Source organism: Gymnodraco acuticeps, unplaced genomic scaffold (assembly GCF_902827175.1).
Source record: "Gymnodraco acuticeps unplaced genomic scaffold, fGymAcu1.1, whole genome shotgun sequence".
Classification (NCBI taxonomy): Eukaryota; Metazoa; Chordata; class Actinopteri; order Perciformes; family Bathydraconidae; genus Gymnodraco; species Gymnodraco acuticeps.
Window position 1 is genome coordinate 4,549,484 of NW_022990947.1, and position 14,705 is coordinate 4,564,188.

Below are 14,705 nucleotides of genomic sequence, written 5' to 3' on the forward strand. Positions count from 1 at the left end.
TAACACACTTGCATCTGCGTTATTAGTGGTTATTTGTAAGTAGTTGCTTTACTTAGTGTCCTTGTTTTCCAGGACAGGAAAGGATGGCTGCTGTTTCACCATGGTGGAGGAGGTGAACGGGGTATCGGTCGACAAAGCAGGATGTCTTGCGCTGAGCGGATCAGTTCAGTGTGGGGTGAGTAGATGACTGTCACAGCACACTACAAAAAACTGCTCTCTTTTTCCACCAATTATTTAGTGTCCTTTATCTCATATCTTATCAACTTAATTCAACCCTGTTTTATATAAAAATATGTTCAATTGACTATGACACAAAACAGAGAAAATACAATTCAATTTATGGTTTGAGCCATAACTTAATAAAAAGCTGAACATATATAACTAATAAAAAAGGAAAAAGAGATATCAAATAATTACATTTCTGTCTTCCAGAACACGGGAAACGGACATAATATAAGGAGATCAATGAAGTGCTGTTCAGAGGGAGATTACTGCAATAAAAACTTGCATCCTACACTGCCACCACTTAAACCATCTCGTAAGTCTATCTATCATTCTCCTCTCATCCCTCCACTCTTTCTTTTCCATCCAACACAAAAAATAGCTATTTTCTCCAGTTGGCAAGTGGCATTGACAGTGTACAATAAACAAAGACAGAGCAAATAACTGTGATTGATGGTGTTATGGCACACAAGATTAAATATATCATGACATTCTTAGAGAGACAAAGACTGCTTAAGTGGGGGAGACAACGGGAGTTACTGTCAAACTGTCCTGGAGCTGCTGGGTGTTAAGTAGGGATGGGTATCGTTAAGGTTTTAACGGTACTAATACTTTTATCGATACCGCTTATCGGTCTGGTCTTTTAACGGTATTCTTATCGGTTCTTTTGGAGAAAAAAAAAAATGGTAAACTAACGAAACAAATTGTGAACAAAACTAACATTGCTTTTTATTTAAATGAAATACATAATATTTCACATCAAAAGAAACAACAATGTTTTAACAAATCGTATTAACCCATGTTTGTATATATATGTTGTTACAACCTGCCACAAGGCTGGAACAAATAGGGAGGCCACACAGAGTTATATGCCAAATATCTGTTTATCTAACAGGTTATAGAAAAACACCTCTGATGAATAGTGTATGTACGAATCAGACTGTCAGTAGTGTGAGCAGTGTGTGGGTGTGTGGAAGGGTGTTGTAGCATGTTGGAGGGTGCATCAAACCTAACACAGGCTGTAGGCTGAGGTTGCTACAGCATGCCAGAATCTGAATCAGAGAGTGATCCTTGCAGCTAGGCAACCTTTATACCTTCTTGTGGCTCCGCCTCTAGCTGGGCGGGCACAAACAGGACGACACTCCCAGTACCTGCCAGAGGACAGCAAGGCAGGGAGCACCACCAGGCAGAAGGGGGGAGGGGTCGTCACAATGTTTTGGGGATTTTAAACAATTTGATTTGATCCTTGTTAGTTTCTAGCCGACATTTCTAGGAAAGAAATGGACTCCAAGCCAAACATTTCCAATTTTGGGATAGTGTTTTTTCTCCATCTAACATTGTTTTGATGTCTTTTCATACCTTTTTCTGCCCCTCTCTTCCATTCCGTCTCACTTTTCTTTTCTTGACACCCCGACCCCCTCTCCCACCTCTATCCTCCCCTCTCCAGTCTATGTTGATGGGAGAATCCACCACATGGCCTTGTTGGTCTCAGTCACTGTGTGCAGCATCATACTGGCCTTCATTATAGTGTTCTGCTACTTCAGGTAATAACATGTGACCATCAAATTCACACAAATCAAAATTATTCTCGCTACAGTTTCCAGCAAAACTTTATAAATACCTTTCGACTATAATGCAAATATATCATAAATAATACCAAAAATCTTCCTGTTATGTCAACAAATTACGAGTATACCATGCCATGAAGATGAATAAAAACGGCATAGAATAGTATGACCTAAGACATTTCCTGGTAAACTGTGTCATTAAAACTAAATAAAAGTCAAAAACGTTATTATATTTTATGTCATAAAAAAAAGTCATGGCATAATATGTCATGACACTTGAAGTTATGCTGAATGCTTGTGTGTTCTTACAGGTATAAGCGCCAGAGGGCTCGTCCTCAGTACAATATTGTTCTGAAGCAGGATGAGAGCTACATTCCCTCCGGAGAGTCTCTGAGGGAGCTGATCAAGCAGTCTCAGAGCTGTGGCTCTGGCTCAGGGCTCCCTCTGCTGGTGAGATACACAAATTGCACCTAACAGCTGTTGGATCAAAGCGATGCACCCTGGGTCCCTTGTATGTACACACTAGTGCACATTGCTATACTTGATTACATATTGTCTCGTGTCTTACCATTAAGGAAGTATGTGAGGAGATGATGGTGGTAATTTGATACTTATAAGACATACCATAAGATTTAATTATTTGCTTAAAAATATTCTTATATAAAGTTTGACCCTGCCAAACATTGAAAACACTATTCCCTAATTAGCTTAGGAGCACCTAACCATCTAAGGGTTTCCTTTCTGAAATCTAAGGAGCTATATTTCCTAACACACAATGCAAAACACACATCGGTTTAATAGCGTATCTTAAAATCTTAGAAGTTACACTCTTGAGCAAACCATTCTATATATTTGTTCTCCTCTTCAGGTGCAGCGAACGATAGCCAAGCAGATCCAGATGGTGAAGCAGATAGGCAAGGGGAGGTATGGAGAGGTGTGGATGGGCAGATGGAGGGCAGAGAAAGTTGCCGTTAAAGTTTTCTTCACCACTGAGGAGGCCAGTTGGTTCAGAGAGACTGAGATTTACCAGACTGTTCTGATGAGACATGAGAACATCCTCGGTAAGACTTGGCTTCTTTCCGTATTTTCTCATGTGTACCTTTTCTAATATTGCTGCCCTCTTGTATCGGCCTTGTTTGCTTTTGGGAGTATTAACCTCCCTATCTGTCTTTACACGTTTATCTTGTATTAAAAACCAACTAACGTATACTCTTAGTGCTCCATTTCAATCAACAAAGTTACAGGGGATTTGAAGGGGAATATAATAAATTAGTCTTTCTTATATAGTTGCAGCAATCCTAACAATCCTTAATCATGGACTGTCGGATAGATGAGTTGGTTTACTGATAGGTTACTAATGCAAGTGGGACTGTCCATTGTTAACGTTGCTGCACCACACTGCACTCACTGCCAAAAACAATCAATTATGGCCCAGAGAACGTACACCACAACAAATTATAATGTAGACAACAACAGACTGCAAAGGAAAGATTGCATAATTAAACACTACAAGATGCATAGTAATTAAGAAGTCGGGCAAAAGATCACCTGCCAGTAAACTAGAAGACAGACTCTATGGAGCTGCTGTGCATAATGTTGGCTTCTACAGTCGATACTGCATGTTTTGTTTTCCAATTCAACACTGGGATCATCAAATTCACTAAATAAGAAAATGGTCAAGATTAAGATGTTAAAGTCCTAAAATAAAGTTACATTTTAAATCTTGAAATTACCTCTATGTATACTGAGTTCACATGATAAAAGTATTTTTTCTCAGCAAAAGTGAATTAATGTATTGGCTGCACAAACTGGTTCTGCTTTAATTCTAGGATTGAACCTAACCTATTAAAACCTACATGTTACAGTGAAGACACACTCCCTGACTCCTCTATTCACTCTCTTTCCATTCTCAGGTTTTATAGCTGCTGATATCAAAGGAACTGGCTCCTGGACCCAACTCTACCTAATCACTGACTACCATGAAAACGGCTCTTTGTATGACTACCTCAAATCAACCACTCTCGATAATAAAGCCATGCTGCGGCTGGCCTACTCCTCTGTGTCTGGCCTCAGTCACCTCCACACTGAGATCTTTGGCACCCAGGGCAAACCTGCCATTGCCCACAGGGATCTAAAGAGCAAGAACATACTAGTAAAAACAAATGGGACCTGCTGTATAGCTGACCTGGGACTGGCAGTCAAGCTTATCAGGTGAGTGAGTCAGTTACATTTGTTGCTGTTAGGCATATTTTCAATATATGTCTCAAATCCTCATTCTGCTGAATTTTAAGCTTCGGTAGGGGGCTGGAAATGTTCATGAATCCGAGTACTTTGAACTTCTATTATCTCAGAGGATTCAGTAATGTGCATAGTTCATTCATCTTTAATCTAAAAATGTTACTTTGATCTCTGCAGTGACACCAATGAGGTCAACATCCCTCCCAACACCAGAGTGGGCACAAAGCGATACATGCCTCCGGAGGTTCTGGATGAGACTCTGAACAGAAGTCACTTTCAGTCGTACATCATGGCTGACATGTACAGCTTCGGGCTGATTCTCTGGGAGATCGCACGGCGTTGTGTCTCAGGAGGTAAATATACCTTTTATGTACATACTTTTATCTTTTTGGACACAAACAACTTTTTTAAATGCCAACAATGTTGTACTGTTTGGGATGGCTATGCTCTATGGAGTTTGACATCTTGACACATGACCAGAGTGTATTTCAACGTCATATTATTGGTTGTAGGAATCCTTGAAGAGTACCAGTTGCCATACCATGAGTTGGTGTCTACAGACCCTTCATATGAAGACATGAGAGAGGTGGTCTGCATCAAAAGACTACGACCATCATTTCCTAATCGGTGGACCAGCGATGAGGTAAAATACATCTAAATAGTACAACTCATACATGCTATCATACACACACAAACTAATGACCTTCCTAACACTATCTGTGTCTCTTCAGTGTTTGAGACAGATGGGGAAGCTGATGACAGAATGTTGGGCCCACACCCCGGGCTCCCGCCTCACAGCCATACGGGTAAAAAAGACCCTTGTCAAGATGTCAGAATCGCAGGACATCAAGCTGTGAGCAGTGTGTTTACACAGGCGCGGGAAAGGCTCTTACTGTCACACTGGCTCTGGTCCAGGATGCACTATCCTTGGAAAAGGAGGAGGAACAGGAAGCATGATCACCACTTGGTAATCGCAGGATCACACCCTTCGAGTCCAGATGCACAGAACACGAGAGTGCAGGTCCCCCTTTGAAAGAATGTATAACAGGATTACGGTAGTAAACTCAAAGTGAAACTCATTCAAAACAATCCGTCCGACCCTGTTCTGTCGATCAGAGAAGATGAGTCATTTTCATTTCAGACTAGTTTAAGGACTCTAAATCCAGTTTCTTGTTCACATGCTCCAAAAGCCCTGGAGGAAATAAATGTAAGTTTAACTTGGCACTGTAGCTGCAGAGATATGCCGACACGCTACTGACTAGTGAGTGGAATACTATATCAATGCTTTCTGTGAAAGCTAGCTTACCTTTAGATGAAGGTCCCATTGATAAAGCATTAGGCTTATTGCAGCATGACACCTCCTTTCTAAACCGTCGACCGACTACTGCCTTTATGTTCCAATTGGATTGAACACTTGTGTCACTCTTGAGTTGCTTTAGGTTGCAATGACTGACACTATGTGGCAGAACAAGTGTTTGTTGAGGCTTTAAAAAATGTGTTTACGCTGTAAGGTTTTCAGACACTGAAGAAAAGGTACACCTGTATCTTTTAATTATAATGGGATGTCAAAAATGCAACAGTTTGTTTTTCATCAAAGTTGATATGTCCAAATCAATTCTGGATAGAGGCTCTACATGCCTGTGTTCCCTTGCCCTGCTTTAGGAAAGGGGGCTTTGCAGTAATAATGCCAATGAAGCAGAACGGTGCCACCCATAGGTCTGCCAAGGCAATCAGAAATTGTTGTACACAACTGTATTAATGACTTCTCTGATGTAGTGATCTATTTTAAATGTGTGTAATTGTGCCTGTGTTAGTTTAGGGGTTCAACAAGTCGTTTTTAATTCAAATTCTCACATGGTAGCAGTCAAGTATTAGGAAGATTAAACAGCCTTACCGCCTCAGTATGAAATATTTCTGAAGGTAAATGTGGACACCTTTCATCATCACAGTAAGCACATCCTTAGGTTGTCTGCTACCACATCCAATCGTTGTAATTATTTTTAGTCCATTTGTAAAATCCTTGATAAACTTTCCTTCAGGTCAATGAGTAGTCTTTTTGTTTGTTTTAAATCTTTGCCTTCTAAAATCGTGGGATTCTTTGTAATTGTTGATTGATGTGTTGTGTTATACACGCCCTCTCTTTCCTCTTGGATTGTGTGCCTTATTTAATATGTACCTACTGTAGTTGTCTGTGAGAGAAAGTGGTGTTTTAATTCAGTAAAAAGGTTGAACATTCCCCCAATAAAGTGTTTCACTCATGGACATGGCTGATTCACAGTTTGTGGTGGCTGAATGAGGAGCATACTAACTAGTCTCTCAGGTGCCTCTTACTGTTAAGGCATGCTCTCAATATTTCCTTGTTTAAAGAGAAGTGCATGCCTCATTGCAGCCCAGCGGTGCTGCTGAGCACACATCATGTTAAACAGCTACACCATAAGCATTTCTTCTTTCTATTACTTCCTCTACAGAATGCTTTATCCAACTACTATTGAAGTCTGGCAACTGTTAATATTAATTACACAGAAAGGTTCAAAGCATTGCAAATTACATATATACAATCATCATGGTCTACTCTATTGCATTTGGAACCTTGCCGTACACACCCTATTATTACAACATGAAAGCATTAAACCATTTCCCAAAAACATTTCTGTAGAAATAAGCCACCATAGGCACAACATATTATCAGCGTTGCTTATAAATATAATTTATTAATTGTCTTAAAAATTCTTTCTTACACTTTGTACAGAAAACAATTAGAGGAGATAGAGAGGCGAGCATTCAACAAGATTGAGCAAGATTCATGAAGCGTGCCAGAAATAGCAAAATGGACCAACACTACCCCGCAATAATCAGATCATCCCTTATAGTAAAATAAAAATGCACTTACTGTACAAGCACAGCTCTAGGAATAGACTTCTATCATGATAACCAATGCCAAATTTGCATAGTAGACACTGCTTTTACGAAAAAGGAAAGAAACTTAAATACAAAACTTGAAACATAGAAACTAAAATCTAACTGTCCTGCTATTATTTTGAATTCTCAAATTTGCCAAATATAGCTGACAGTACACAACTGTACATGATGTCAATACAAAATATTTTGTAAATACTTTGATATCTTAACACTACTTGTTTTCCTTTCAACATCAAGGATCGCCTTCTAGAGGCCCAACGTATGCTTTCCTCATGAAATCCCCCCTTAACAAACAGTCTGACCTGCTGTAAACCGTAGATTGATTACGTGGTGAGGTTCTGATTATGGGCCAAGTTACACAGTAACACGTTTCTTACATCTGACCATCGTGTCCTTGCGCACGTTCATCAGCATGTATTCTGCATTTGACTAAATAAGCAATGTTGATGATCAAACAGAGATACTGTCATGACTTTTGTCTGCATATTTTCTTCTGAAGGAAACTTAATGTTTAGACTTTTATCCTCAAAACTAACATAACTCTTCCCTTTGTTTTCTGACATCGGCAGTTACATTTGAAAACATACAAAACATCCACGCCATCATTTAACCATGAACCGTTTCTAAATTGAATGATAAGGCTGTCCAAAATAAAAGACTCATCAATTTTGAGGGCTAGCCTGAACAACAATACAAAAGGTCATATTTTTTACAAGCATATTTAAAAAAAAAAAATCGCCATGTAAAATCAATATCTAAAGGTTTCTTCCTGTGTGGACAGCGACCAGAAAATAATGCGCCATAAAAAGATAAACATCTGACCTTTTGTACTGATATTTACTCAGCCTTTGCCCTCTTTCCTTTAACATATCCTCCTAAGTATCTCCTCTACATACCTGATGTTCAGTTTCATATGGCGTCTCTCCATACTTCAGATTCATAGATTTTACCTGTATTCCCTTTGAACTGAATGTTCATGTTGTCTTTAACATGGTCCATATGGTTCGTGTCCCCAGGGGCATAAGAAATCTACTTAAAAGCCACTCAAAATAAGGCTGTTTTTTTTTTACCATTTCTTCAGACACTGTTGACCCAAGTATATGCATACATTAAAAAGCCAGCCTTGCTTCACAATGTTATGCAAAACACAAAAATATTACACTTTATATTACATACAGTCATCCCCTTTAGTTGATATCTTGATCTTAAGCTCTAATTTGCAACTTTTTCAACAAAAACACCATGAGTTGGAATGTTAGTTGCTGCAGAACATTATTTTAGATAAAGGGCAACTAACTGATATGTTACAGATGTTATCCCCCCATACAGTTCACACCCATAAAAACAATAAAATGGCATAAAAAATGAAAAACAATGTTAATGTAAGTAACACAAAATAATATTATGGCAATAAAGGTCATTAGATTGAACATGATAATCATGTATTTACACGTTTCAGACAATCGCAAATGTAAATGCTGTTATTCTTCCAAATCCACTGGAGGGTGCTAGTGACCATGATCAGCTCACAAGTGAAATCATCACAAAACACCCTGAAGGCAGACAACACAACTGACGCCGCAAATATGACAGAAATATATATGTTATATATATATATTAGTAAATTAAAACATGATTGATAAAAAGTATATTGTGTATATTTAGCGATAATGAGTGATATCAACTGTATTTAATCCATTACTACTCTGGTAGTTTGTATATTTGTATTTTAATACACTTTTAGCTCCCTCTCAGTTTTCTCTGAGTTGGACCCTGTCCAGAAACAAGCCTGATAGTCGTTCAGAGAGACTTCTCCAACTGAGGTTGTGGTTAACCACATGTGGTAGCCATGGCTGGAATTCCCTAGCCGGCAGCTTGTCTGCATCTGCACTACAGCTTCGTCCAAACAACTCGTCTTTGGGGCAAAAGGGACACTTTAGAAAACTAGTAAAGGCGTGATTTTATTTAAGGGATGCATGTAGCTAGAAGATCATTCCAGCTCTCATGCTCATAGTGAAACCTTCAAAAAGGTACAGAAACCTGTCTCTTTCACACAAACATTATAAAATACTATACTGTTCATACAGTCTGTATCTTCGCCCTGTGTATCTGTTTATCATAAGTGCGATATTAACTATGCCTAAAGAAAGACAGTTTCACAAGTCTGAAACAAGCATCCATGTTACTTGCATCCATCTGGATTGTAATCATCTTTGGATTGCCTTTAATAATACATTACGTTTAAAAGGCAAGTGGACAACAAGTTAAGTTGCTTCGACTATGTCGTCTAGACTCCCTGTTACTAAGATGATGTCATATCTCCATGCACTTTGGACGAAAGCCTCACACTGGATACCGAATGTATAACTTGTTATGTCAGCCAAAGATGGAGAACCCTGAAGTGCCCGGCTTGTTTCTGGTGAGGACCCTTTGATTGAGAGTCACTTGGTAACACATTCTGTTAGCGGGAAATGATCCACATACTGTATGGACAGCAGAATACATAAAACGTTCCCTAGGAAACGATATAAAGACAACAAACTGTACCGGCGAAACATGTAGAGCCAAGGCTCACAGGTGGTGAGGGATCACTTCTTTATCTCCCCTCTCATTATCTGTTCTCCATCCTGTTGGTACAGAAGATCACCTGCAGCCATCATTTCATGTTAACGTCCTCCCTCCCTTTGTAATCAGTTTAGCCTCTCCATGTGTTTACTCTTATCTAACTAAAGAGTGTCCTCTCAGACTCACTCCTTGTTTTCCTCGCTCTACCTTCACCCACTCTTTTGTAATCAGTTTAGCTTCTCTCCATTTATGATTCTGTTCCATTCCTATAGAATGGATAAAGGCTTCAAGGTCAGTACCTCCACTGCCGCTTCTCTTTCTTCACTAAAGTAACAGCAAGAAAACAACTAGTGTTACACCAGACAAGATCTTTTTTTCAGGCGTGTGTATGTTTTGTTTGTTCCTGATATACTTTGTTTTTTGTTGGGTTATGTCACCCCTCGGTCACACACAACACTCCAACGCTGGTCATATAAACACACAGATACACACAGTCTTCAGCATCAGGTTGAACATTTCTAGCCATTGTTGCTCAATCTCCATCGCTGCAGCATCGACCGTGGGGAATCACGTGTAATCGTCTTCAGAGTTCTGTCATTCTCAAGGTATTTACGTTGCTCCTTCAATGTTCTGTTGTCATGGAGAAGCTGCCGTCATGGCGGCCCATCTCCTCCAGCACAGCGGCCAGTTCGTTTAGGTCTCCATCGGGGAAGTGCTGGGCCTCCCACAGATCCAGGATCACTCCTGTGGGACTGGACTTGGTGGCAAAGTAGTTCAGATACCTGAATGAGAGCAGAAGGATGACGTATCTCGTTAATATTACATGACAGAATAGATTTCCTTCTCCCACATTGTTAGCACAAAGTTATTTAGAGATAGAGTGTGTGTTGTAGTCATGGATTTCTGTCATGAATCAACTTTACTGTAGGAAACAAACTCAAGTATACTAAAGCTACAGGCTGCAACTACAAATCACAACAAAGGCCAAATCAAAGTGTTCCATGGATCAACATCAAACTTTCTTCATGATAAAAAACATTCTTACAAAAAAATTATGTTTCAAATTTCTATTTATGAAAACAAAGAAACACAACAAGCAGTTACGTAATCTGGAATAATACAAATCTTTAAAATACATTGGAAATAGTCTAAAGTGATGATATAATTAAGTCTTAGATTTTTTTTAAGGTCAAATATGTAACGTGTCTTTGCAGAAGGGAAATCAAATTACTCTGAAAAGAATTCAGAAAAGCTAACAATCTCTACTTTCTCATGTAAGAAATAATCCCTTTTCATGTATTGTCATTGCTCTAAAAGTGAAATGTAATGTATCTTGATCTGACGTGCTCTCTTCAGAACCTGACTAACCTGAAATGTGAAAACATATTAAAAGCCCCTGATATCTGAGCATACTGTACAGAAAAACACGCGGGAAAATATCATATAACGTAAAACATTTATTGAGTGAAGGACTTGCCATAATAATTGTTTATTCTACCCATTTCAGATTATAAGAAAACAATGCATTTTCAAGTTGATTAAGAGCACCAAAATGTATCAAAAAGTCCACAGGGAGAACAGTTTTCATGAGAACAGTACATAATAAAGCTGTCGCAAATAAACTTTTAATTACATGGTTGTAGGGAAAAAGTCTAACGCTGAACCATCTGTGAATAAAGTATTGAAGATGCTTTCAAAAAAGAAAGCCATCAGAGTTGAATTCCATGAGGAGAAAATTAGACTTTCTGTTCCTCTGTAAATCCTGTGATGGTACTGCTGGCACACTCTGCTACTGTTTAAATACCAGAGACGTGTACATAACTCCTCTGCTCCTAATCCTGTACTTTCTACTAAGTTTTTTACTTCTCAAAACAACCAATAAGCTATTTTCATCACTTCATTACTTACTTTGTTTCTTTTTTTCCTCACTGCAGTATGTGATAGGGACTGTTGTGCAGTTTTGTAAACTCTATAACTGAGATCCTGCTTTTATGCATGTATGTGCATGTGTGTGCATGTGTGTGTGTGTGTGTGTGTGTGTGTGTGTGTGTGTGTGTGTGTGTGTGTGTGTGCGTGTGTGTGTGTGTGTGTGTGTGTGTGTGTGTGTGTGTGTGTGTGTGTGTGTGTGTGTGTGTGTGTGTGTGTGTGTGTGTGTGTGTGTGTGTGCGTGCATGCGTGCGTGTCACCTGTCAAGGTTGAGTTTGTGGGCCAGCAACCTCCAGTCATTGCCTCTGGTCTGCGGTGCATCCAGACTGCCACACAGCTTCTGTCTGATGGATAAGGGAATACGGAAAGCATTGGGTCCCACTAAGGTGGTGATATTACTGGCAGGGTCCATCAGGGACGTGTCTATGCACTGGAGATCCTGGAAAGAACAGAAAAAAACTGGTCAATTGTTGGAATCGATATTAGTTATTTCAACAACACAAAAAAGAAAGAAAATAAACACTATAACCAGAGATGGCAAAAGTACTCACATCCTTTACTCAAGTCGAAGTACAGATACTCGTGTTTAAAAATACTGACAAAAAAAAAAGTAAAGAAGTATGGGCTTCGACGTACTTAAGTAAAAAGTACCCATAACAACCAACTTTTTTAAAGAGTACCTGACCTCCCTTTATATTAATAGAACAATAATGTCATTGTTAGCTAATGAATGTTTCGATGCTGAACAACGGCAAAATGACAACGTTTTCATTGGTCCCTCTTGTTTAGAGAAGACCAGGAAATGATGGATACACGGATCGTGTTAAAATCAATAGGCACGCAATGACTCTAAATAATAATGATCACGCCACCAAACGCAGCAAAGAGCCTGTTTTGAAAATGTAAGAAGTAGAAAGTACAGGTATTTGTGTTAAAAATGTAAGCAGTAAAAGTTAAAAGTCGTCAGAAAAACAAGTAGTGGAGTAAAGTACTTATACCAGAAAAATGTACTTAAGTACAGTAACGAAGTATTTGTACTCCACTACTTCCCACCTCTGACTATAACTCACTTATCGAAGACACAGGATAACAGGGATACATGTGCAATCCACAAGAAAAGTACCATATGGATCATTTATTGTGTATCCATGTGGCAGGTGGCAACAAGTTCAATCTGTCACATTTAAATTGCAGATATGTCCCCGTCCTTCTGGAACAGATTCTGGTCGTCTCTCTGCTTACTGCTTTCGACGTGACCAATTCATAATAATAATAATCCTTATATTTATTATAGCGCTTTATCAAAGACTATCAAAGCGCTTTACAAATACACATTACACATACAGATCATACATGTAATTGTCATCTACTGTGGACAATACCCACAGGAGCAAATTCGGGTGAAGTGTCTTGCCCAAGGACACAACGGCCTGACGCAGTGGGGTGAGAGCGGGTTTCGAACTGGAGTTCCCCAACGCCCCCCTTGATCTGATGATCAAACGCACAGACCACTGCGCCACCCGTCCCAATTAGAAACAAGTCTCCTAATTAATAGAAGAGTGAAACAAACATAAAGATCTGCTTCCAATCACTCTCTCTTTCCTGTCGCCGTCGATCTCTGTCTCTTTCTAAACCTTCATTTCATTAATCTGCCACCACTGGGCTGAGAGGAGGCAGCAACCTAATGAATGTGCCTTGGCAGAGGAAACAACAACTGCCACTGTTGATGTGAATGATCACTTTTTACTGCGTCTACTTAGCCCCAATTTACAACAGAAAGCTCTCTGCTGCTGGGGATTGAATGATGGATGCAAAGGGACATCTCTGTTTCGCTCTTAAAATAAGAAATGCTTTAAACCTGCTTTATTTCACTGTTCAACACGCAGGACGCTGCCGTCTGGAGAGACTAGATCTTTTTATGTAACGCATTCACAAAGAGACTCAATAAATACTGCTATAAATAATAAATCATACTAGCTATTCAGCTATATTCACCATACCTGCCAAACATACCAGCAATGATGTGATATTTTGTAAGTTTAGGTATGGCCTATTAAAATTGATTTAAACTGATTACTTAGAAAACTACATTTTTTAACATAACTCATTTCCCAAATAGAAGTACTGATTTTCATTGTGCACTTGTTACATAGATAGCTTTGGCCCCAAAAATGCTGATTGTTTTGAAATAATTTTCTAGAAGGCGTAATGAAGTAAGTAGAGGATCACAGGAGAAATTCTAGTTTAGACACTGTGCAAATCTTTTAACCTGGGAGCACAAACAAGTGTATTTTCAGTTGGGCAATTTCCCCATGAGTATCTACTGTACATTCACCTAAAACAAATGATAATTCCACCAGTGATCAGTGACCAATGCAGGAGAAGTACAAACTATCTGCCTGCAGCAGCCTCACTATATATATATGTCAAAAATCAACATATCTGTTTAATTAAGAGGTCAACAATTTGTGAAAAGCGTGGGAGAATTAAAAGCAGTGACATTCCACACACACACACATACACACACACACACACACACACACACACACACACACACACACACACACACACACACACACACACACACACACACACACACACACACACACACACACACACACACACACACACACACTGTGACATTGTGGTTACATGGAGCAGCAGAATCAAAGAGGAGTTATTCCACTGGTGGCATGTGGCCTCCAGCCCCGTATGAATGATTGAACAGAGTCACAGAACCATAGCACGAGCACTGACTGTCTGACAGATAGCGGAAAACTTAATGACTTTAGGACCTTTAGTACGGGAATGAAGAAGTGTAGTGGAAGGAGCCTTTGTCTTCTGTAGCTCTCTAATATACAGCCAATACCCAACAAAGTGAGTGTCTGTTTAACATTGTGCATGTGGTTTTCTACAAACGTACCTCCTCCAACGTGCTGCTGAGCTGAAAGATCTGTCCCTCTCCCTCCACCTGCCGCACGCACAGTTTACAGCTGATCTCTGTGGTGGCTGGGCTCAGTCTCTCCAGGGTGAAGGTACAGTGAAGAGTTCTCTGACTGCCGCTCCACACCTGATAGAACGGGATCTCCTGGAAAAAACAGAATGGATGATATGCATGTTTTTGCAAACAATTTATAATCATGTAAAAGTGTTTGTAATAAATGTTATTATCGATGGTAATTGATCAAAGTGAAGCATTGTGAATGTATTTTGCTCTGGACCTTAAATGTCCCCTATTACACTGGTTTTCATCAATATATTATAGGT

The 14,705-nt window shown here is 39.3% G+C and overlaps 2 protein-coding genes across 3 annotated transcripts in view; one reads left to right on the forward strand and one right to left on the reverse strand.

Moving 5' to 3' along the window:
- LOC117558660 (bone morphogenetic protein receptor type-1B-like) overlaps nucleotides 1-6,290 on the forward strand; it is a 34,564-nt gene extending 28,274 nt beyond the window's left edge. The window contains exons 3-11 of the mRNA XM_034234985.1: nucleotides 73-175; nucleotides 433-538; nucleotides 1,670-1,766; nucleotides 2,102-2,240; nucleotides 2,659-2,851; nucleotides 3,704-4,001; nucleotides 4,206-4,381; nucleotides 4,541-4,671; nucleotides 4,760-6,290. Coding sequence (XP_034090876.1) covers nucleotides 73-175; nucleotides 433-538; nucleotides 1,670-1,766; nucleotides 2,102-2,240; nucleotides 2,659-2,851; nucleotides 3,704-4,001; nucleotides 4,206-4,381; nucleotides 4,541-4,671; nucleotides 4,760-4,885 — 1,369 coding nt within the window. The 3' untranslated portion in view covers nucleotides 4,886-6,290. The remainder of the gene's footprint in view (nucleotides 1-72; nucleotides 176-432; nucleotides 539-1,669; nucleotides 1,767-2,101; nucleotides 2,241-2,658; nucleotides 2,852-3,703; nucleotides 4,002-4,205; nucleotides 4,382-4,540; nucleotides 4,672-4,759) is intronic.
- Nucleotides 6,291-6,715: 425 nt separating this feature from the next.
- LOC117558615 (netrin receptor UNC5C-like) overlaps nucleotides 6,716-14,705 on the reverse strand; it is a 211,804-nt gene continuing 203,814 nt past the window's right edge. For both annotated transcript variants that reach the window (XM_034234896.1, XM_034234895.1), the window contains 3 exons: nucleotides 14,362-14,526; nucleotides 11,699-11,877; nucleotides 6,716-10,294 (listed from right to left, as the gene is read on the reverse strand). In XM_034234896.1, coding sequence (XP_034090787.1) covers nucleotides 10,135-10,294; nucleotides 11,699-11,877; nucleotides 14,362-14,526 — 504 coding nt within the window. In that variant the 3' untranslated portion in view covers nucleotides 6,716-10,134. The remainder of the gene's footprint in view (nucleotides 10,295-11,698; nucleotides 11,878-14,361; nucleotides 14,527-14,705) is intronic.